The following is a 22,778-nucleotide window of genomic DNA, read 5'->3' as shown; positions in this document are numbered from 1 at the left end:
AGAAAATCTTAAGGATCACTTATACCTTTATCTATACCTAATGGACCATGATAACAAATTTCTATGGAGTTTATTAGTAGCTTCTCCACAACGACTGCACACAATGACATGATTTAGGCTATAGTGGATAGATTCAATAAATAGGCTTACTTTGTTTCTTGTTAAAAGACTTTGTCTGCTCCTCAAGCTACTACTTTTTTTATTATCACTATTTTTCCATCAGGAGTTTCCTAAGATACTGCTTTCTCATTGTGATAGTCAATTTTGCAATCATTTCGTTACTATATAGATAAAAGAATACTAATGTGCCCTGCATTTTGGTGAGTAGATTATTAGATGCAGTTATGGGCAAAGTAAGTATTTTGTGAAAGCACATTTTTATGCATAAGAATTAATTATGGTCAAGTGCTTCATAGTGTTGAATTATTATTATTTTGTATGCCTTTTAGTGTAAGGAAATTGTAGGCCCTCATACACAATTCATTTCTTGGGATACAATTCTTTTATAAGGCCTAGAAAACTTGAGTATTATTATTTTGTAAACCTTAGTTTATATGTATTGTATAGGAGTTAGAAAGGAGAAAAAGCATAGCGTTCATGCAAGATAAGCAAAGGCCCAAAAAGGAGATGCTTTCCAATGTTATTTTTTAGCATTAAAAAAAAAAACATGCATAGGGGAGATCATCACTCATGCATGGGGAAAGATTGTACCCAATGATCTTGTGTCGTGAAAGTCTTGCTTATTTCTTCTAACTTGCAATTTGTTTGTTTCTATTTTCTATCATTATTTGGCTATTGGTATGATAAAGGCTAGCAACATACACTTCAAAGCATATCAAGGGTACGTAGGACATGATTCCAAGTTCACTCAACAAACCTCGTTCCATGGATCCATTGTATCATGCATCCCTTCTAGTGATTAGGTCCTTGAGTGTGGTACATACTCATCACAAGGCCATAGTTTATCCAAAGCTAGATACATCTCCCAATTGACATAATGATCAACTATCACCTCTATGAGTTAGATACTCCATATGAATAGCAAAACTTTGATTCTAGATATGTCCATAATGGTAGCTAGAGTGCCAACTTCTACCCATATCCTCTTCCATAACACATCTAAGACAAAGAAGAAAAAAGAGGCAAAAGGACCAATGTTAAAGTAAGATGCATGAATGGTAAGATCTAAGGGAAACTTATCAAGAATAACAATCGAGAGGGGATTCTAGAAACGAGTGTACGGATTGCCTCAAAAATCTGTTTTCCTATATATGCATTAAACCATGCCCTTTCATGTTGTCTTGATATGGTATGCATTCGTGGAAGTGCAGAAAACAAAGCAGGCAAGTGAAGCTCCCAAAGTTGATCTCAATGTGGCAACAAGTGTCTTGACAAAGTGTTTGGAATGTGGATTCGAGGAGCAATTGCTCAAGCATTCTAATCAAGCCCAAATTCCAACTATGGCAAGGTACCAAGGACAAGCCAAAGAAGAAGCTACTTTGAACTTCCATAGTTGATCAACTCGATCACCTTTGGATGAGGTCATAGACTTCTGCCAAAGAAGAAGCTACTTTGAACTTTCATAGTTGATCAACTTGATCTCCTTTGGACTAAGTCATAGACTTATGGGCACTAGAACTATAAAGCTCTTGTAAAGAAGCTCTTGCTTTTGCCTGGTGGGCGCTAGGGTTTCCTTGCACCTAGATTGCATCGTTCCTCAAACAAAAGAAGTTTTTTGAATTGTCTGCGGATATTCTTATAGGCTATCACGACCAGCAAACGAAGCCATATGAGAAGTGTAACAGGAAATCATTGCTCGACAGGAACAAAGGACCGCTACATCTATGGACTCCTCATCAGAATTAGGATTATGATCACTTGTTGATCTGAAGTATTATCACTTGAACTTAAACCTCCTGCTGATTCCAAGGAAAGGATCATTTCCTAGACCGACCGTGTCATTCCAGATCATTGGCCTATCAAGCTGTATGCATGAAATTAGGACGACATCATGAGGGCCATCCTCATCCCCAGCTCGTATTGTCTTCTGCTTCTGCTCTGCAGCATCAGTGGTCTTCTTCTGTTCCTCGACTCCATTTCAGCTCAGTCCGACGACATATGGCAGCTCAATCAGACTTATCCCCTGAATCAGTCGGAATTACCGTTGCTGTTAGCCGACTACCCAGGCTCGCAGGCCTTCCTCATCACGTCGTGTAAAGCCTTCGCTGAAGATCAGCTCGCGGTTTGCCTGTGCTTTCTCTCCTCGCCTTCGCCCTCTGAGTCCTCATCAATATCATCATCATCGCCGGCATTCACCCTTTCCATCTACGTGAGGGAAACGGCATCGAGCGTTGCGGGAGTCGTTGTGTGGACTGCAAACAGGGACGCTCCAATCCTGGGCACAAACGTGTCCCTCACCCTGCAGAGCGATGGCAACCTTGTCCTCCTCGGAGACGACCCTGACGTGCCAGTGTGGTCTACAAACACCTCCAATCAAGGTGTCTCGACCATGGAGCTCTCCGTAGACCCCGTCAGCCTCACCCTCTACACCCGCAACCGCACCATCGTCTGGCAGAGTGCTGCACATCCCACAGACACCCTCGTCGTACACCAACATCTATTGCCCGGCAGGAAATTGGATAGTTGGGCTTCCTCTTCAAGCCCATCATCTGGATTGTACTCTCTTGTGATAGAGGCTGGTGGGATCGCCTTATATGTTAGCATGCCTGATCCTCAGCCCTACTGGGTTTGGGGATTATATGGCTTCAATGACACACTTTCTAGTATCAAGCACACCTGTGAGCCGGGCCATGTGTCTGCCTTCCTCGATTACCAGGGTCTCCTTCTACAGCTCACTCCCTTACCAAGGGACAATGCCTCCAATTGGCCCCCATTTTGCTCCCATCCTCTTCACTATCAAATTCCACCTATCCTTCTATTCTTTTTCCCATTTCCTTCGCCACTCACAGCATCCAACCTCACCCTCCTGCGGATGGAATCTGATGGAAATCTGCGCGCATATGCTGTAGGTTCACGTAATCCGTCACCACTGCTTGATCTTTTTGAGTCTGACAATTGCCGCCTTCCAAACATATGTGGACCGTATGGAGTTTGCATTGAGGGGTCTCAATGCAGCTGCCCAGTCAATGAGTCTATCTTCACCCCTATCAACTCATCGTCACCATCACTTGGGTGCCGCCCTCTGAACAATAACAATTTGACTTGCTCCTCTGCTACCGACTCGACAGAGACAGAGCAGGCTATGCTACCGCTCGGTGGGGTCTACTACTTTGCTAACGACTATAGCCTTCCACTTGCTCTAACCTCACAAGCAGCTTGTGTACATAATTGCTCTCAAAACTGCTCCTGTGTCGCAGCATTTTGGCGTGTAGAGGACCGAGCTTGCCACCATGTCCATGATCAGATTGGAAGTCTCCGTGGTGCTTTAAACCAAAGCAATTACTTTACTTTCCTAAAAGTGGATATCAGCAGGCAACATGATGGCATAACCACCCATACGAGTGCGACAGTCGTTATCGTGAGTGTCATCTCGTTTGTGGTTGGCCTGCTTGTCCTTGTAATGGTCTTCCTATGTTGTTGGCATAAGAAGCATAGTGAGGTATACGATGAGGAAGCGGATGCTGTTTTAGATGCCCTTCCTGGGCTTCCTAACAGGTTCTCTTACGAGGAACTACTGAAAATAACAAATGGTTTCCAACAGCAGTTGGGCAAAGGTGGGTTTGGGCCAGTTTATGCAGGGATGCTTCCCAATGGTACCAAAGTTGCAGTGAAGAAGCTTCAGAGTGTGAGGCAAGGGAACAAGGAGTTCAGATCAGAAGTGGCAATAATGGGAGGTATACACCATAACAATCTGCTTCGATTGATTGGTTTCTGTGCCCAGAAAGGGCAGAGGCTGCTTGTGTATGAATACATGGAGAACGGCTCTCTGGATGCATGGTTGTTTGGTGATACATGCAAGAAATCGCAGCTGACCTGGGAATTGAGGTGCAAGATAGCAGTAGGCACAGCACGAGGCCTTCGCTACTTGCACGAAGATTGTAGGGAGAAAATCATACATCTAGATATCAAACCGCAGAACATCCTACTTGGAGAGGGGTTTGAAGCCAAAGTTGCTGATTTCGGCCTTTCAAGGTTCATAGACCGGAAAGAGACTCATGTAATGACGACCATGCGTGGCACTCCAGGCTATCTTGCTCCTGACTGGTTCACAAAAGGGTTGATTGATGAGAAGTGTGATGTCTACAGTTTCGGAATGCTGCTGATGGAGATCATCAGCGGTAGGAAAAATCTACATCATCCAGAGGAGTCCATGGAGGAAATCTATTACCCAGAGTGGGCTTTTTGGCAAGCGCAAAGAGAAGATGAGAATCTAAGAAAGCTTTCAGATGCCATCATAGCGACTGAGGAGGACCTATTACAGTTGAGGAGGATGATTAATACAGCTTTTACTTGTATCCTAGAAGATCCAGCATTGAGACCCTCCATGTACAAGGTGGTACTTATGCTGCAAGGTGATGTCCCCATTGAGAAACTGGAGCTCTCAAGTTTGCACCAGGGTCTAATTTTTGCACTAAAAAACCCATCTTCCTGCACCAAGGCACGCATTGAACAAGCTGTGCAGGAAGTAATGGGGTCTCTTTCCCCTTCATTATGTCATGACAGCTCTACTCTTGTAAGTGGCCGATGATGGAAAGCATAAAATCTTGACATGCGAGCTAACTTTTTTCTGGTTGCTGCTTGTGATTTTACATGCAACCTGTTACATATTTGCACAGTCTTCCATTACTTGAAGCAAGGGCATAGATGTAGCCTAATGAACTCTCATTTTATTTGATCCTCTGTCCGTATGAGATTGCAATCTATTTCAACAAACCAAATAAGGAAAATCCCTCTCGGAGGCATTGCACCTGTTCAAGCTCTCCAAGCTCTAATGCAAGAAACCCTAATAAGACCTCCTGCCAACACCAATGCCAAACGCCTATGACCAGAAAGTCTATACATGAAACCATATTAACCAGCATAACCCAATTAGCTTCCCATCATGTGCGATTGCTTCCAGTTTCCACCATTTGCAGGAGGGTACATAAATGCACAGGCTCACACAAGGAGAAAAGCCTTCCAATCGCTCTTATCTACTGCATAAAAGAGCTCTCCAAAGTGCCATCCTGCATAGGTATTGTAACCTGCATTCAAGGTCACACCTCAAGCATCGTGCTTTTGTCCATGGAAGCAGTCACACCTCAAGCGCGAATACCAAAGGACTGTCATGCATATTCCATGGTTGAATGGAGTGCATTAATACTTTTCTCACTCCATCGTTCGTCAAGCCAACGATGATAAGGTGAAGTAAGAGGCAATCAAGAAACCGTCCCTACTCTTGCTTGCTGGGTTCTGTTTTCCCAACATGTACTTACACACCGTACTAGGGATCCATTAATCTCCTGGAATTATGATCTTCGCTCAACCTGCAATGGACTCCATTATTGATAGATACACATACTGCAAGTAATAATCTTGCTTCCCAAATTCTTTGGGGCTGATCAGACGCACAAAATGAAGAAGGAAACCCTGTGTGCTCACCTAGAAGCTCTCATGCATCGTCTTTAGAACGGCTCGATCTTTTACCCAAAATTGTTTGTATCTTAGTGTACTTGCTATTAATGAAGTCTAATACTTTGTCTCACCTCTATCAACAATCCTAAAATCCATTGTAAGACAGGATATTTTGCCAAAGTATATGGGCATTTCACCAAATGTGACGTCTGCAAATACCCTCATCTTTATCCTACAAGCTAATTTCCAGGTATTAAAATCGACGCTAGAATTAGACTACACCGGATCAAGAGCCAAGCTCTAATACCTGCAAATGTAAGAGTCTAACCTGAACTAAGTAAGTTGCTAGACATTTATATTACATATGGTATGTAGGGCATAGACTGGCCTCTCACCAGCCCCCACACAAGTCCTTGGCTATAATAAGCTAAGCTCTTAAGGAGAACAACGATACATGTGATAAAAGTTTTATGTCATACATCTAGCTAAAGGTTTAGATAGGCTAAATGGGTTGAGCTTACCTTTGGATTAGAGAACCCAATGCATGTAGGGTGTAGGTTGATATAGCACTTGATGCTTTGAAATTAGGGGAGAGAATAGTCACACTAGGAGATACAACAAAGACAACTACGAGAGAGAGAGAGAGAGAGAGAGAGAGAGAGAGAGAGAGAGAGAGAGAGAGAGAGAGAGAGAGAGAGAGAGAGAGAGAGAGAGAGAGAGAGAGAGAGAGAGAGAGAGAGAGAGAGTAATAGTGGTTTTAGAGAGTCAACATCAAGATACTCGGAGCCAAAGTAGTTGTGGTGGATGGCATATATATGAGTATTTTGATGGTCATATGTGAAGAGAGTGTGTGATATGTGTAGTTCTGTGAAAAAATAGCGATAGGCATAGAATAGACACAAGTGGAATCACATTTTCAATCATGGCTTTTCCATTTTGTATGCAAACTACGTCCACTAGGGCTTACATCCACAGTGAGGCTATTTAACATGACATAATAAATGACCTCTATAGAAAGACTGCCTAGATTTGTCCTCCCATTTTAGCACACTTGTAAGAGTGTGCATATACATTAAGTAGGATAGCGTTGTTAGGCTTTTATATGCTTGTCAATCCCACCATAAACAACAACTAGCTGGCTTGGCCACTAGGCTCACTAACTTAAGCTCACTAATCATGCTTTGCACAATTGGCATCATTCTGAAGCTCGCAAGGTTGCACCTCACTTGCATCACTTTTTATTTTTGTGAGAAAAGGAAAGCAGTTATGCACTTTGCATACTGTGACATACTTGAGAGATTCGCTCTTCCCTTTTCCCTAATGTTGATGAAGATAAGATGAAGAAGAGCTATGAGCAAGTCCACCACCATTTTAGTTAGGCTGGTAGATGGTACAAGTCCTAGCAAACATTACAAGGGATGAGGGGAATATTGACGAAAGATTTTGACGCATACTAAAAAAAAGCCACTGTCAGAATCTACACTAAAAAATATGTTAGTATGGACATCGGTATATGCATTGAAAAGTATTCTAAAACTATTTCTGTTTATTTCAACACTTATATTGGCCGAGGCTTCCTTGTTCTTATTTGTTTTGGCACTATCGCAAGAGTTAAGTGGCTAAAAAACCCTACTATTGTTTTTTTAAAAAAACACTTGCATGCTTTTTGAAAAATACTTGTATGTAAAAATGTAATGTAGGCTTAAGGTAGTTGAAATTTGTATTTTGTTAAGATTTTTCTTTGGATTAAGAAAGAGAGGGAGAGGGAGAGGGAGAGAAGAGAAAGAGAAAGAGGAAAGAGAGGGAGAGGGAAAGAACTTAGAAGAGAAAGAGAAAGAGAAAGAGAGAGTGAGGGAGAGGGAGAGGGAGAGGGAGAGAAGAAGGGGAGAGGGAGAAAAGAAAGAGAGAGAGAGAGAGAGAGAGAGAGAGAGAGAGAGAGAGAGAGAGAGAGAGAGAGAGAGAAGAAATTGGCATAGGTTTATCATAGGGTGCTTTAGCTATTTAGGTCATCATGTCAACGTCCATATCATCGAGTTTATTCACGTATGTCCACCAAATTATTTTAGATCTGGAGTTTACTTATGTTAAATAAAATTTAATGGTTTATTTAATACAATAAAAATAATATTTTATAAATATAAAAATAGAGTGAGTTTTTATGAGTTTGATGAATTAAATGATTAAATACTTATTTAATTAGGATTAAAAATAGAGAAGAGAGCATGAGTAGAGACAAGAGAGAGAAAATATGTCTTTAATAATGAAAAAGTAAAACATGAGTAGAAAAAAACGTGTACTACTGGATCACTCAATGGATCCTTTATATTACCATATGCTCTATCTACACCTAGTGTCCTAACTAAAGGAATACCAAGCTCATTGTCCAAACTCTTTGTCCCACTAGAGTCTCCATCAAGAATTGAATGACTAGTAGATACATCATTACCATCTAGCACTTTCTTTTTTCCTTAGTCATTACCTACAATTCTAATATATGCATCTAAAGATGTGGAGCTGCTCCTTAGTCTCCTAGACCAAGGACATGTTGTAGATCTACTACCAAGTGGGGTCTCTAATCCACTAGGGGTCCATGATTCTTACTTTTTGTTTGCACATGACTCATAATCATCAACATCATCTAATGCATCTCCATTAGATGCATACAAACTATTCATCTCATAAAAAATAACATCTTTGCTGACTCTAAATTCACCGATTACAGGGTTATAATAATGTTAAACTTTTGTTCTATAGAGTACCCATTTAATACACATTTTTGAGTCTCTAGATCAAGTTTCTTACTCAACTCATTAGGCACATGAACATACACAATACAACCAAGAAATTTCAAGTATGTTACATTAAGCTTCTTATGTGTAAATTATTCTTCAAAGGTCCTATCATGAACTACAGCTATGGGAGTTCTATTCATAATATACACAATAGTATAAACAACTTCAGATAAAAAATTCTTTTGCATATTCTTTTCAACCATTAGTGTTAGTGCGACTTCCACAATATGCATTGTTTTCCTTTTTGAAACCCCATTTGGCATTAATTTCAATATTTACACATTTGCAAGCCCAATACCCTTATGCTATATTTCAATGTATGTACCTATACATTTTCCTTTAGTATATATAGTAGCATTATTGTAGGAATTTCAACATCCAAAGTAAACATGCAACCAACTCTGCTTCCTTTTGCAATCAATCTATACTTATTATTAAAATCTTCAACAAAACAATACTTTATAGTAAATCTAACCTATAGCCCTTGCTCTACTATCTAACCAATAGGCAAGAAAATACTTTATCATAGATGGCACATTTACTACATCTGATAAACACTTTGTCTAACCATCATGTAAGGACAAAGGATCTTTTTTAATGTGTGAAATTAGGTGATAGGAATAATCACCCTTGGGTAAGTTACTCATGAATATATGTGTATATCACGTAGATTCAAAATAGGGTATTTTTTAAATACCATTTTTTATACATTTTTTACATACATAAGGGTATAATGTAAAGAGGTTATTTACAGATTGAATAGAAAAAGGTTATGTTTTCTTCATGAAAAACTCACAGATAAGGATATTTATAAATAGGCCTTGAACGCACGTGATGTAGAGGATATACATATAGTAACTTCCCCGAGTAATCACCCATCTCTACATAACATGGACTATATAAATCATGCATCTCTCTAAACCATTTAGCATGGATGGTCATATGATTAGATGCACCTAAATCAACATACCATATATCATCACTTGTCTCCTTTCTTGTAACAACATTCATCATGAGGTTTTGTGATAAATAGACACTTATTTTTATCAAAAGCTCTATTATGCCATCCACCTCTTTAGAGCCCCCACTCCCCCCACGCTCTCTACAATTACCACAATCTCTTGAAATTCGTATCATACAATTATCTATTTAACATGTTTTGCTAATTACCACTAGCATGTCCCAGACCATGACCTCTTCAAGAGGACCTACCAAATCCCCTTCTTGAACTTGAGTAGAATCCATATACATGTTCACCACTTCTTGTTGCATATGATTTACCCTACATGTTGATCTCTTCAATGGTCATGAGAGAGACCAACTCATCAAAATCTAGAAATGGCTTTTGTCATACATAGAAGTAAGAAAATATTTCCATACCTTTTCATTATTAAGGCCACCCAAGGTAGATAAAACCAAATCATCATCATTTGGCATTGCATCAATAGATTTTAAGGTATTTATGTTAACCCTAGTGCAAAGAAATAAAAAAGAAAATTAAAAAGACAGAGAGCAAAGCGGAAAAAGACAGCCCGATGGTAGCTAAAGAATAGGAGGAAATTTTTTCCAAAAGCACAAGGATAACCTTCAAAGTGTAGGGCAAGCAAAAAAGAGGAAATGCACATTTTAAATATAAAAGCACACTCTAAAAGGGAACAGGAAAAGAGGGCCTAGGCTAAAATGGCCGGCATATAAACAAGGGATGGGTGCCGAAAGGGGATTAGGGTTTTGTATAAAAGGCAAAAAGTGAATGAATAAGCTCATTCTTGTGTGTGGCCAAAGCTAGCTCTCCTCCTCCTCCTCCTCCTCCTCCTCTTCTTCTTCTTCTTCTTCTTCTTCTTCTTCTTGCTTGCTTGAGCTTGTGCTTGAGAGAGAGTGTGTGAGGTGAGGGACTGTGTAAAAAAGAAATGGGTGTCCAAAGGGGATTAGGGTTTGGTATAAAAGGTAAAAAGTGAATGAAGAAGCTCATTCTTGTGAGTGGTCAAAACTAGCTCCCCTCTTCCTCTTTTTCTTCTTGTTGTTGCTTGCTTGTGCTTGTGCTTGAGAGAGGGAGTGTGAGGGAGTGAGTGTGTGAGGGTGAGGGACCGTGGTAGAGAAGCTCTCCATCTTCTCCTTTCTTCTTCTTTTCTTATCTTCTCTTCTCTTGTCTTGCACGCATCAATGGAGCATGGAGCTTGGAGCTTGAGGATCGAGCTTGCACCTTGGATCGTGGAGCTATCGGAGTGCTTGAGGGAGGAGACAACTTGATCGACCATGGAGGTAAGCTCACTACACTCATAGGTGTCAAGGCGCATATGGCTATGTGACGGGTAGCCATTACACTTGCCTTGAAACACTTGAAACAATAAGCGGTCCATGGGTCTTGGCGGTTGAGCGAGAAGCTCCCATATTTTGGTTCCATTATTGAGACAAATGGATTCAAGCTTTGAGTGCTTGCATGCTCCGAATCAAGCATTGAAGTACGGGTTTCCCGAAGCCGATGCTTGAGATAGGTAAGAAGCAAGGGAGTTGAAGAGGTATTCAATCTTCTTTGTAAGTAAGTTTTTCTAGTTTTTTGGATTTAGCTAAGTAGGTTGGATTATTGTAAGTGGTTGCTGATGATTTGGATGCATTTAGATAAGGAAAAATTAGGAAACACATAGAAACAAAAAGTAGGGTTATTGCTGTAAACAGGGTAGAGCGGGAAGAAAGAGTGAGCTTCAAGGTATTAGGATAGCAAAGAGAGAGAAGGGGGAAGTAACAGGTAAGAGAGAAAGGGTTTAAGAAGCCAAGAGGGGAGAGAGAGAGCTCATTTGAATGCATTCAGTTAAGAGAAAGCTTGACAGAGAGAGAGAGCTACAGGGCTGGAAACCATTTTGTGCTTGGTAATCTTCACCACCATGCCTTCGAGCCCCATAGGTAAGCTCTGAGTGTGCCTTTGTGTTGGATAATTTCTTCCAAGATCATAGTTGAGAGATTGGTTAAGGCATACATAAGATTCGACAAGATTTTCATCGTTCTAGACTCCCTCTACCAGCACACTCGAACGGATTCCATAGTCATTCGAGTCCCACTACCACTCAGAAAGTCCGAGTTACAAGTCTACTTAGACAATATCACTCGAACCTTGGACCTAATTTCACCTCGAATGGCCATTCACTTAGACTTGGATGGCCGAGCGCCAGACCACTTGGACTCGGACAATTGAGACTCGAACAAGCCCACTTGAACAGGCCCACTTGAACTCTGATGGGTCGCGAACTTAGACAGGTATTCGACTCAAACGTTTGAGTCTAAAACTCAGATGCTGCAACTTGGACACTATCACTTGGATGAGTTGTGCAGAACCTAGATTCTGGAAAATTGGACCCACCCCAAGGCATGCAAAGGCTAAGCCCAATCTATACGACACCCTTGTAGGCCTCCAAACATGTAGAATGGCGCATAGTGCCACCACAGTCATGAATCATGATCTAACGGCCCAAAAATTTATTGCGGCACTAAACCTCAACCTCATGTCTCTCAATAGAGACCTAGACTCATCGACCAAATTTGCTACCTCTAAGACCACACGTCTAGGATGTTGTAGGGACCAAAATGAACTAGCTAGAGTGGGCATTAAATGAATGAACACCATATTGGGGAATATGGGAATTTTCCGTAAGTTTGGGACATGTGGTCAAATATTTGGATTTGTCATAACTTGAACACTATAACTCCAAATTAAGTGATCTATAGCTCAATAGATTCCATTTTTCAAGTGCTTTCCAATGATAGTCACATCATATGGTTTTGAGAAACTTATGGGCATGTTATTCGGGTGCCACCTTTTTAGTATTCAAAAAATGGGAATTGAGAGATTCCCAAACTCACAAATATTGTGTTAACGAAAGAATCAGAAAAAGTATATGCTATACTATATTGTTTTCATTGGATTTACACACTGCATCAATTGAACATTTGACGTGCACCAAAAAAGTTGATAGTCTGATTTCACATGATGCACTTTGAGAAGCACACCACTAGCATTTGAGTGTACATAACATTGGCGATTATTTTGAATAACAAGGAATTCATGTAAGATAAGATAAGTTGAACAAACCCACTAGTAGGAGGAGACCCCAAACATTGAATAATGGCCAAGGATCCGAATCATTGAACACTAAGAGTCTTGAATCATCGAGCTGCTTAGGGAGAAACATCAACAAGCATGATTAGAGATGCAGCTCTCCCCAACTTGATCAATTTGATCGATGCCCTAGTTGCTCAAGAAGTCAACAATATGTCAGGGGCCAACACCAACCCAGAAAATGACGAGCTTGACTTGGGAGAATTCCCAGTTGAAATCCAGCAACTGATGACCTAGTATGACCTGCAAACCAAAATGGAGCATCATGGTAGACTAGCCAAGGACATCATAGCCAATCTCAAGGAAAAGCGGAGGTTGGCAAGGAAAGCACTGTAGGGTATGGCTGCCTACAACCAAGAGTAGTGAGCTCAAAAGTTGAGACAAGACATAGAAATGCACGAGGTCCAATGTGTCTTAGCTCTTGGCAATAGAACTAGGACAAGACCAAACAATGAGAGGGAGAGAGCATTAGAAGCCAACCTTATGTTAAATGAGCTTCTTACAAAGTGACTCTTAGACAATACATGTGCATAGTAGAGAGCGGAGTAGCTCTAGCAAGTACATTGCTAGCAGGACTGCGAATCACCCTGAATTCTAAGAGCCAAACCAAGATACATGTGGTTGCTAAGAAACTTGACAAGTATCAGCCCCAACAATGACCCTTATAGCTTTGTGGAGCAATTCGAGTAAGTATGCAAGGCTAATGGTCTTAGGAACCTTGCTCAACACGTAGAAGCTTTCAAAGTGTGCCTAGGAGACAAAGGACAGACATGGTACACTAGCCTAGACAATACCAAATGCAACGACTTCAATAACCTCAAGTGTCTCTTTATGAAGAGATTTTCTGAGGTAGCATACTCTAACAACCTCATCATCAGGTTGATGAATGTCAATCAAAAATACAAGAACGATATCCGACACTATGTCGTCCATGTGTGAAGTCTCTTTAAGAGAATCCTAGCTATAGAGCGATCTAGCAAACGAGCAGTTTCCACTATGTTCATAAGCAGAATCCAAAGTGAAGAGCTTTACAAGGCCTTGGTGAGCAACTCAACCTTATAAAGGGATATTCTAGCTAGGGTCTTTGTAAACGCCATATGAGTGGATGACCTACTCAAAGAGAGGAGCTCAACACCCACAACCCAAGACAACACTGCCTCTAGAATCTCACAAAGACCAACGACTGTTAGTGAAAGATCCAACTAGAGCATCCAAGAACCCATAGCTATACAATCATCATTACTACCTAGGGAATAGACCACCACATTATGGAAGGGGAGCTCCACTAGCTCTCCTAGCACCTAACGATTCAAAACCAGCTGTCCCTAGGATGGACATCAACCCCACAGGGATACCTAGACCACCTCGACCCATTGTGACCCATCCACCAAGTAGTGCTCTAATAAATTGCATAGAGAGTCAAATGAGGATGAAGCATACATAAACCCTTATGTCTAGTGTGTGAAGAGGGCAATCTTATCTTGATGGATTTTACACCAGTGCTGGTGATGGTGTTGGATAGGGGAAGAGGTAGAGTTCTAGGAGGACAAAACCAAGAACCCATCGCATGATGGACTTGCAGCCACCCATGATACATCTCATCTCGATGCTCAAAAAGGGAGCAAGTGAATTGAGAGAAGGCTGACCTAGTGTGGGATCACATACTTATACACCAAGTGCCCTAGGCAAAAACCTTTGACTAGTTCAACTATCATGCCATCTATACCATTGGGATTATTTGGAGTTGAAACACTTGGTAGTGAAGCCACACCGATTCCACTGAATATCATGACATGAGAATAGGCAAAGTAGGCCGGTATTTCATTACTAGACCTAGTAACCTCGATGCAGCTTCAATAGGGAAGAGAAGCCATAGAAGAAGGAAATCAGGTTGAGACAAGGATTATGCTTAAGAGAGATAGTACCACCATGTTAACAAAGAGGAAGCAAGTCACGGATGCAAAATCAGAGACATTTGCTCCTAAGATAGCAGAAAAGGGGAGTGCCAAGGTTGGAGAATATCCCGATCTGAGGCACCAATTAGAAGTGGTTGATAGGGTCAAGGAGTGGGTGAGAGAAGCCCAAGAGCATCTAAAGGATGTAGAACCCATTGTCAAAGATGAGATCGATGAGCTCTCTAGTATGAGCACACCAATCTCACCTACTCAATTAAGATCAAGTGATGCATCTGCACGCCATGTGTAGCACCCCATAGACAAAGTTAAATACCACAAGTGGGCAGACTATCCAAGAACACTGGAAAAAGATCATAGAGCCTAATGAAAAGCAAGCAGTGGGAAACTTGCTTACGATGTTGATAGTGGCCCCCATGACTCTACCTTTGGAGGAACTACTTGGGTAGAACCCAACACTATGGCAAGGGTCGAAGCAGTGGGTAGAATAACATGACGATCTTGGAGTGACTGACTTGTCTGACCACCAATGACACAGTAGTACAAAAACCAAACTTAACCTTGAACTCAGTGCCTAAGTATTTGCATGTAAGTGCCTTTTGGGAAGGCATAGAGATGCACACTGTCTTTCCTATCAATGCATTAGAAGATGGTACAAGAAAGGGAATTGTAGATATGGGAGCTAGAGTCAATGTGCTCAGCCATGCAATCCTATAGGCTTGGGGTAACCCACTTATGGAGACCTCAAGGTTAAATATCATGCTGGCTAACAGAATGAAGGTCAGATCATTTGGAGTACTAAAATACTCGCCCTTGAGGATAGTGAGAGTCCATTTCTTAGTGAACTTCATAGTCATAAAGGGAGTGGATTACAATGTCCTGCTAGGCTAACCCTAGATGCAAAATACACGAGTGATAGAAGATTGGGGCAATGGTCTCATATTCTTAGGCAACAGATCGGAGGTTGTAAGAGTCGAGATGAATGCCTAGAAGACCACTCCAATCAATCTAGATGCCATCTCCATTCTCTTGAAAGGAGGCTCACAGTTTAGGAATTCTTATGGGCCACTAACGAAGTATATCCCTTGCCCTAAGGATGTGTGGGATTGGATGCACATGCTAGCCATCATCGACCTGCCATTTTGAGATGATGAAGAGGATTATAAGCAGGCTGCAAAGACAACCAATGAATCCCATAAAGCCACAACATTTCATCTATTAAAGGATAAGACCCCGCCATTAGTACCACTTTGCATGATGACCAAGATCTCTAGTAGAAAACTGACACCTGTCCCTTTCCACATTCTATCTAACAAACTCGAACTTCAAGGGACCCTTGAATACTTGACAAAAGGGTTGACATGTAACCTAGCTGCCAATCTCAAACCCCTCAAGGATCTCATGGACAAGCCAAAGTGGTAGTGGACCCAAGTGCATAAGTTGAATCTGATGTAAAATTGGACACTAATCACGAATGAGAAGAGGGTTGAGAATAGAAGCCTAGGAGATGATGAGCAGTCAGAAGATAATGATTTGGACAATGAGTATAAAGGATGCTACTCTACAAATGAGGAAAGTGAGAAAGAGGCCAAGACAATAGAGTATGACATGGACGGCCAAGTGATCAAACTGGTACGAGTAGACTCCAAGCCAGTAAAGGCCAAAAATGCAACAATGAAGAGGGATCATTTTTCTCTTCCATTTCAAGATGAGTTTCTCAAACAACGAGATAACTGGTCATGAAAGATATACCATTTGTGATGGATACTCATGCTATTTTCAAATTCCAATTGCTAAAGAAGATCAAATGAAGACAACATTTATTACTCTTTGGAAATGTTTTGCATATAGGGGCATGCCCTTAGGTCTAACTAATGCCCCTGCTACCTTTTAACATTTCCTAAACCTTGTCTTCCAACCTTTCTTTGGTAAGTGTAGTGGGCGCTCACTTATTACTCTTTGGAAATGTTTTGCATATAGGGGCATGCCCTTTGGTCTAACTAATGCCCCTGCTACCTTTCAGCATTCCCTAAACCTTGTCTTCCAACCTTTCTTTGGTAAGTATAGTGGGCGCTCACGCTCAATTGCCAAGACCCTCGGACCGCTTATTGTTATTTCAAGCAAGCTCTCATGGATATCTCTCACCTAATCGACGCATCGTCGATCCTCTCGGCGTGTCGTGAGCTTAGTTTGATGGCGAAATGAGTTGCCTTCTCTCTCGCACACACCGGTAGCTCCACGATCCTAGATTCTAGCTCAAGCATCCTCAAGCCTCCTCCATCTCCAAGCTCCATCCACCATAGTCGCACGCACGAGAAAAGAGAAGAGAAGAGAAGAGAGAAGAAGAGAGAAGAGGAGATGGTGAAGAGCTTCACCCTCTTGATCCCTCACTCCCATACACTCACTCACTCCCTCACACTCTCACACTCCCTCTCTCAAGAGCACACGCACAAGTAGCAAGGTGAAGAGAAGAAGAGAAGAAGAGAGGACTCTTGTTAGCCACACACCAAAGAATGAGCTCTCATTTACTTTTTGAACTTTATATACAAAACCCTAAATTCCCATGGGCACCCATCCCTTTTTACATGACTGACCATTGTGGAAAGGTCCCTTTTTCTAATTCCCTCTTCTTGCTTCATGCCCTAAACCTATACCCATCTACTCTTTTACAAATGGAACAGGAGGGAGCTTGGCACTCTCTTACAAGAGTTTTTAGAGTTTTTTGAGGCGCTTTTCATTTAAAATTGTGCTTTTTGCCCCAGGTTAGCTTTAGGGTCCATCTTTATGCCCTTGCTCTTTTTCCATTCTTTTTTCACTTTTTCCTTCATTTTTCCACCATCTCGAATTGGGATTAACATTACCCCCCTCCGAGACGGGTGCCAGTCCCATGGCACTTCTAGCTGTTTGTTGGGAAAGGGTAGGCAGTTGGCAAGTTGTTGGTCAGGTGATGGTAGGGCCACATGTGGACTCAGATGCTTTGGAAGCTTTGGCAATGATGGTTGATGGAGAAGCCAATTAGATGTCAAGTGGATGATGGGGCCTCTGAAGTTGGTGGTTTGCTGCATTTTGTAGTACCTAAAAGGAGAAGGTGTGGTGCTCTACCTAAGGGGAGTGTCTACCTTACTGTGTGGTGCATTGTGCTTGTGCTGGTGGAATGAGGAGCTTGATCTAACCACATGCACGCCTAGGTGATGTCCCACACTTGAGGACCCTGTTCGTGCGGTAGGGAGATGCAGTGTGTGTAGCATAGGGTGACAGGTCTAACCATAGGCGAGTGTTACCTCCCTAGGTATGTCCTACCCTTGATGTGCCCTAAGCATGAAGTGGGGGGTCAAAAAGGGGCTAGGGGGTTAGGAGTAGAGCCGGCCGACTAAAGCCACTAGACACGCCTAACTTGAGAACCCCTAGGTGCAGTGATCGTGTCCTGTGTTGTCCTGGTTGTGTCTTCATGTGAGTCTTTCTTTCCATGTCTTTTTCTTTTTGTGATGTGTTTTTTTGCCTCTTTTTTTTTGGCCCAGATGACAGCGAGTTTCTAATTTTCATTGTCAGAGTGATGTGGAGAAGGGGGCCAGATAGATTTGCTCAAATTGCCAGCTCTGGATGTATCCCTTGAGAGTCATGCAAACATGGAGTGAAGTGGTGGAGAGGAAGGAGTGGCTACATCGAGTGAACTGGCTATCATTCATATCTTCAAGAAAAGCTAGGTAAAAAGAAGGTAAAAGGCTAGCTCTCATCATCAAGCACATCATGGCACAGCTATCAATGGCGTTAGGATCAAAAAAGAGGGGTGGGAGGCCACGTTCTTGTGGGGTAGAGTCCTGCTTAAGTAAGAGTTTAAGAAGCCTAAGGTAGTTACAGGTGGTTATGAAGGATGGATCGGGACAAGAGAAAAAGTCGGCTAGGAAGCGGGTCATGAAAACGTCTAGGTTTTCAAAGGTGAAGGTGAGAGCTTGTTCAAAAGAGGTACACTTAGGATTATAGATAATAGGGAAGTCATAGCGTCCATGGAGTGTAGTGTCAAAATCAACTCCCACCCTACGAGGGTACGCCACAAATGTAGGGTTGTTCCTCTCGTATGGTAAGGTGTTGCAAAAGGCCATCCAGGTGAGCATGCTAATGTCACATACCCGTCTCCTCCACATGGACTGGTAGTCATAGCCTTGTATAGAATGTGTTACTTCAAAGGCCTTATTCTGCCAAAAGTTTGTCTCTTCGGTCCCCTAGAGAGTGGGATTCTTTCCCATCTCTTCCAGCCATTGCTAACCTAGTTGGCTTCTAATTGCAATCACTTCCTCCACTACTTTAAGTGGCATGACTCTCCTCAGGCTGTTGGGAAGAAGGAAGCTAAAGGAGAAGGTTCTTTTGTCCCTTTCTTGTTGCTCCCAAACTATTAATTCAGCGTGGAAACCTGCTGGGAGGTCATCAAGGCATGGTGGTAGGAGTGCGGATGATTGGCTTGGCTCTCATTTGTTTCCTAGTTTCTTCCACCAGTTTCTTCCTCCTTTCCCTAAGGGTAGCTTGTCTTTCCGTAGATGTGTCAATTGATGGGCTACTCTTGGGAATGTGGCGAGGGGGGTTGTGGGATAACCTCTTCTTTAAATCTTCCCATATCAATTTGGACTTCAGCTTCATCCCTATGTCGGTCTTCTTGCTGTGATTCCTCTTCAAAGCCTAGTGCATCGACCTCCTGGGGGGGTAAGCTAGCCATCAATAAGTACTTCCATTAATCATCAAGGCTTAGCCCCACAACATCGGGTTGGGGTGGCATGTGCAGTCCTGCTTTCAGGGCCCTACGAGCTATGCTTAGTTTCTTCTTTGCCAACTCGAGGGACTCCCCTTCCTCTAAGTGGGTGGTATCCATTAGTGTATTCAAGAAGGCTTTTTGTTGAGTGTTGAAGGCTACTTGAGCGGCCTCTTCTCTACTCTCTGTGAGGATTTTCTCTTTTTCCACTAGAGCCAGGCGATGTGCCAAGGTTTTCATCCTCTGTTCATTCTGTCACGGCCATTCTCTTCAGCTCTCTTCTTCATTTCCTCCATGCCTTCCCCTTGCCTTTGCACCAGAGCTATGAGTCTTTTCTTTTGGTCTTTCAACTCTTTGCTCATTCTCTCCTGCTCTTTTCTTTCTAAGTCCATCTTATCAGTCATGGTCTTCATCTCCTTGTGATGTTGTTCTTCCTCTTGCTTCCTCTCCTTTTCTTTGGCAGCAAACTCCTCCATGCCTCGTTTGATCTTATCAATCTTTGTGGTTATTAGCTCTTCATGTTGCATGATCAAGAGTTTATACTCCCTTTGCATTTTTACCAACTCCTGATTCTCATCTTCCAGCCGCTGCCTCTAGCTTTCCTCCCTATCGTCCTTAGCCTTCAACTCCTATTTGAGATCAAATATCTCCTTTGTTGCATGGCTATCTGTCGGGTCTTTTCAAGCTGAAAAGCAGCTGCCGACTCTTTTTCTGCAGCTAACTCAGCCACAGCTATCTTCCTCTCCTCTTTAGCTTTCTCTAGATGAGAGAGCAATTCAGCAACATATTCGTAGTAGTTAGTTGGTGGCGTCACTGTCGTGTGAATTGGAGTGGTTGAGGCCTCCACTTTCTTGCGTTTTGGATCTTGTCTAGATTTGGCTTCTGTGACCATCCTCTTATGCCCTGTGGTCGTGGTTTCCATGCTCTTCCCTTGGGCTAATTCTTTATTGATGAAATATTGCATCCAAGCCACTAATTTTGAGACGTCAGTACTAGTGGGGATGCTTGGGGTGAGGGTGGGTGATTCAGTGGTAGGCACCAGGAGGGTCAGGATAGGATGGATGGGAGCTTTACCCTTGCCTTCAATGACGGCTAGCGGTATGATCTCCGACACTTGAGTGCTTGAGCCTGGCTCCTTCTCCCTGGGCGAGCTCAAAGCTCCTAGGTCATCTGCCCTGCTTTGTTGCTGTATAGACCGACGTGTGACTTCGGCCATGTCTTTCTCCTCCTTCCTTCTCAGCTCCTCCTCTTCCTCAATAGACCTTCTCTCCCTCTCTTCTTCTGCTTTCCTAGATTCTTCCTCCAATTTATCTGCTTCTTCTTTTTCTTTCTTATTCCTCTCTTTGGGCTCTTGTTTTGACACCTTCTTGGCTTTCTTGGCTTCTTCCTTCGACTTTTCTGCTTCGTGTTTCTTCTTCTTCTCCCTCTCTTCTACCTCTTTGAGGGATTCCCTTTTTGCGGCCTTCGTCATGCTTCTTCTTTTGTGTTGTCCTCTTCTTAGGTTTATTTGCTTGCTTTTTGCTTAATTTTTCATTCTGTTCTCTGTCTTCTTCGTCACTTTCAGTCATGTCGCTAGACAGCTCTTGATCCTGGTGAGGGAGCGATCTATCGGGTGTTTCTCCTTCTCCTTCCTTTGCATCCTGTGCCTCTTTTACTGCCTCCTGGATGAGGACAGTCAAAACACTACTGTAGCCAATGAAAGAGGCTTTGAATGAGGCTTTCTTCCTCTCAATGCTTTTGGAGGCTGGGGACTCCCCGCTTACTGGCTTGCTTCCCAAGGCTAGTGCTTTTGCTGGCTTGGTCTATGGTCTTGCGCACATAGCCATTCCTATCAACCTCATCGAGGGTGCAAGCTACCACGTTCTCCAGCACATGCACACTAATCTGGTGCATGAGGGAATTGTAGCATTGGCTGGAGAACAGTGCATGCACAAGTTTTGCCTGCATGCGGGCTTCAGCATCAGGGATATCCTAGATGCTGATGTCGTCGTTGGTCAGCACCTCTTCCTTGTTCATCTTAAGCATGGCATAGACGTCTCTTTTCTACTTCTTCTCCACCTTAGGCTCTAACCCCAGTGCCTTCTCCACCAAGGCTGGGTTCAAGGGCACCTGTACGTGTTTGGCCTTCTCCCCCCTTCCCACTGTTATAGTTCCACATTCCTGGTCTGGGTTGTAAGTTTTGAGGAATTCCACACACTTTGTGTGGTCAGGCTTTTGTGTGAACTTCTCAAGGTACTTCGCGAGGTTACACTGCTCTACGACCCTCTTGGCTGCTTTCTCCTTGGCCAATACTTCTTCGATGTTATGGATGGTTTGAAATTTTAGTTCATTGTAGGCACGGCTTTCTAAGGAGATGTCGTATTGGGTCCTCTCCTCTTCCGTGAAGGGGAGTCAATGGTCACGGTCTTGTTGCGACATCTTTCGTTCCTGTCATAAACCATAATTCCCATTAGTGATTTTAAAAATAATAATTTGCTAAAAAGAAATACTTTATGTTTGTTGAATGAAAGCATTAAGATCCAACATAGATTCTTTCCTTCAGAATTTTTACCTTTTATTTCAAAGATTTTGTGACATTCCTCCTACATCACCAATTTCTTATGTGTTTATGCGTTTGCTTGATCTTGATTGGTTTTAATTTGATTCACCTTACCCCCTCCCCTTTCAGATTGAGAAGAATCCTTCCTAGGATTGAAGGTTAGGAGGTCAATGACATTCAGCATTCCGATATAAGTGTTACTTGCGCATGAGCCAAGTATAGAATTCTATGTTATACTCCAACTGAGCCTTGTAGTCTGGATCGAAGGGTTGGGTGCTTATGTGTGTGATGTAAGTGAGGACATCCATTAGGAAATCGTCGAAATCCACACAGCTAGTGATGTGTAGCTCTTCATTGGTTAGGAGACGATCAAGATATGGGTGTCCTTTGATGTGCTCTTCCATGGGTTGGCCACAAAGAGTGGTTAACACTCTATATGAGGTGGGTGCGATGTAGGTTGGGTCATACTCCGATGTCTTGATTGCATGGCATTACTCAACGTTGGTCATGATTTGACATCCTTTGAGTTCCCACTACAATCGTAGAGTGTACCAGTTTCATAAAAATGGGGAGTCGGTGTCAGCTAACGCTTTCAACTCCTCGACTTCTTTGTCAGTGATAGAAGAAGTCACATGCTTATCGTAGGACGTAATGAGGCGTTGTTTGATGGCTTGTTCTTTTGATATCTCACTGCTAGCAACTCGGCAGCTGAGTGGGGTGTTTTGACAAATGCGAATTCGAATGTTTCCCAAGAACAAGGCATCATGTGCGAACTTCAGTTGCTAAAGGCTCTTGTAACAACAAGCCTAAGTCCAAGCGGTCATAACTTAGAGCCAACGACATGAACGTGGCATCTAAGCATCTAAGACAAGCAATAACATCATCCCCTATGTCTTCGGCTAGGTTTGTAGCTAGAGTTAAGAATGATTTCCGCTCGTAGGAGGGTTTAAGGCCTATAGGTGGCTAGGGTTTGATGGGGCTAGAAGGCTTGGTGGCAGTTGCTCATGAAGCAGTGGTTGAGCCTCGTGGATGAGCATCGGAGTAGTAACTGCTACGGGTGGGCTGCTACACTTGGATTGGGTTTGGCAAGTCTTATTGGCACTAGCAGGGG

At 42.6% G+C, this 22,778-nt stretch overlaps 1 protein-coding gene across 1 annotated transcript; it reads left to right on the top strand.

Moving 5' to 3' along the window:
- Window positions 1-2,011: 2,011 nt before the first annotated feature.
- On the top strand, window positions 2,012-5,053 carry LOC148016832 (G-type lectin S-receptor-like serine/threonine-protein kinase SD2-5). The gene has a single exon (XM_087662361.1). It carries the CDS (start codon window positions 2,012-2,014, stop codon window positions 4,706-4,708), a length of 2,697 nt encoding a protein of 898 aa, XP_087518487.1. The 3' UTR covers window positions 4,709-5,053.
- Window positions 5,054-22,778: the final 17,725 nt, after the last annotated feature.

The sequence above is a fragment of the Lygodium microphyllum genome, chromosome 22 (genome assembly GCF_053477565.2).
Source record: "Lygodium microphyllum isolate KBCC chromosome 22, Lygodium_microphyllum_v1.1.10, whole genome shotgun sequence".
In the NCBI taxonomy this organism is placed as follows: Eukaryota; Viridiplantae; Streptophyta; class Polypodiopsida; order Schizaeales; family Lygodiaceae; genus Lygodium; species Lygodium microphyllum.
Note: the sequence above shows the minus strand (reverse complement) of the source record. Positions and strands in the feature narration are given on the sequence as shown.

Bases quoted from the DNA above. Each gene is read 5' to 3' on its own strand.
- LOC148016832 (XM_087662361.1), top strand. From the start codon at position 2,012: ATGAGGGCCATCCTCATCCCCAGCTCGTATTGTCTTCTGCTTCTGCTC.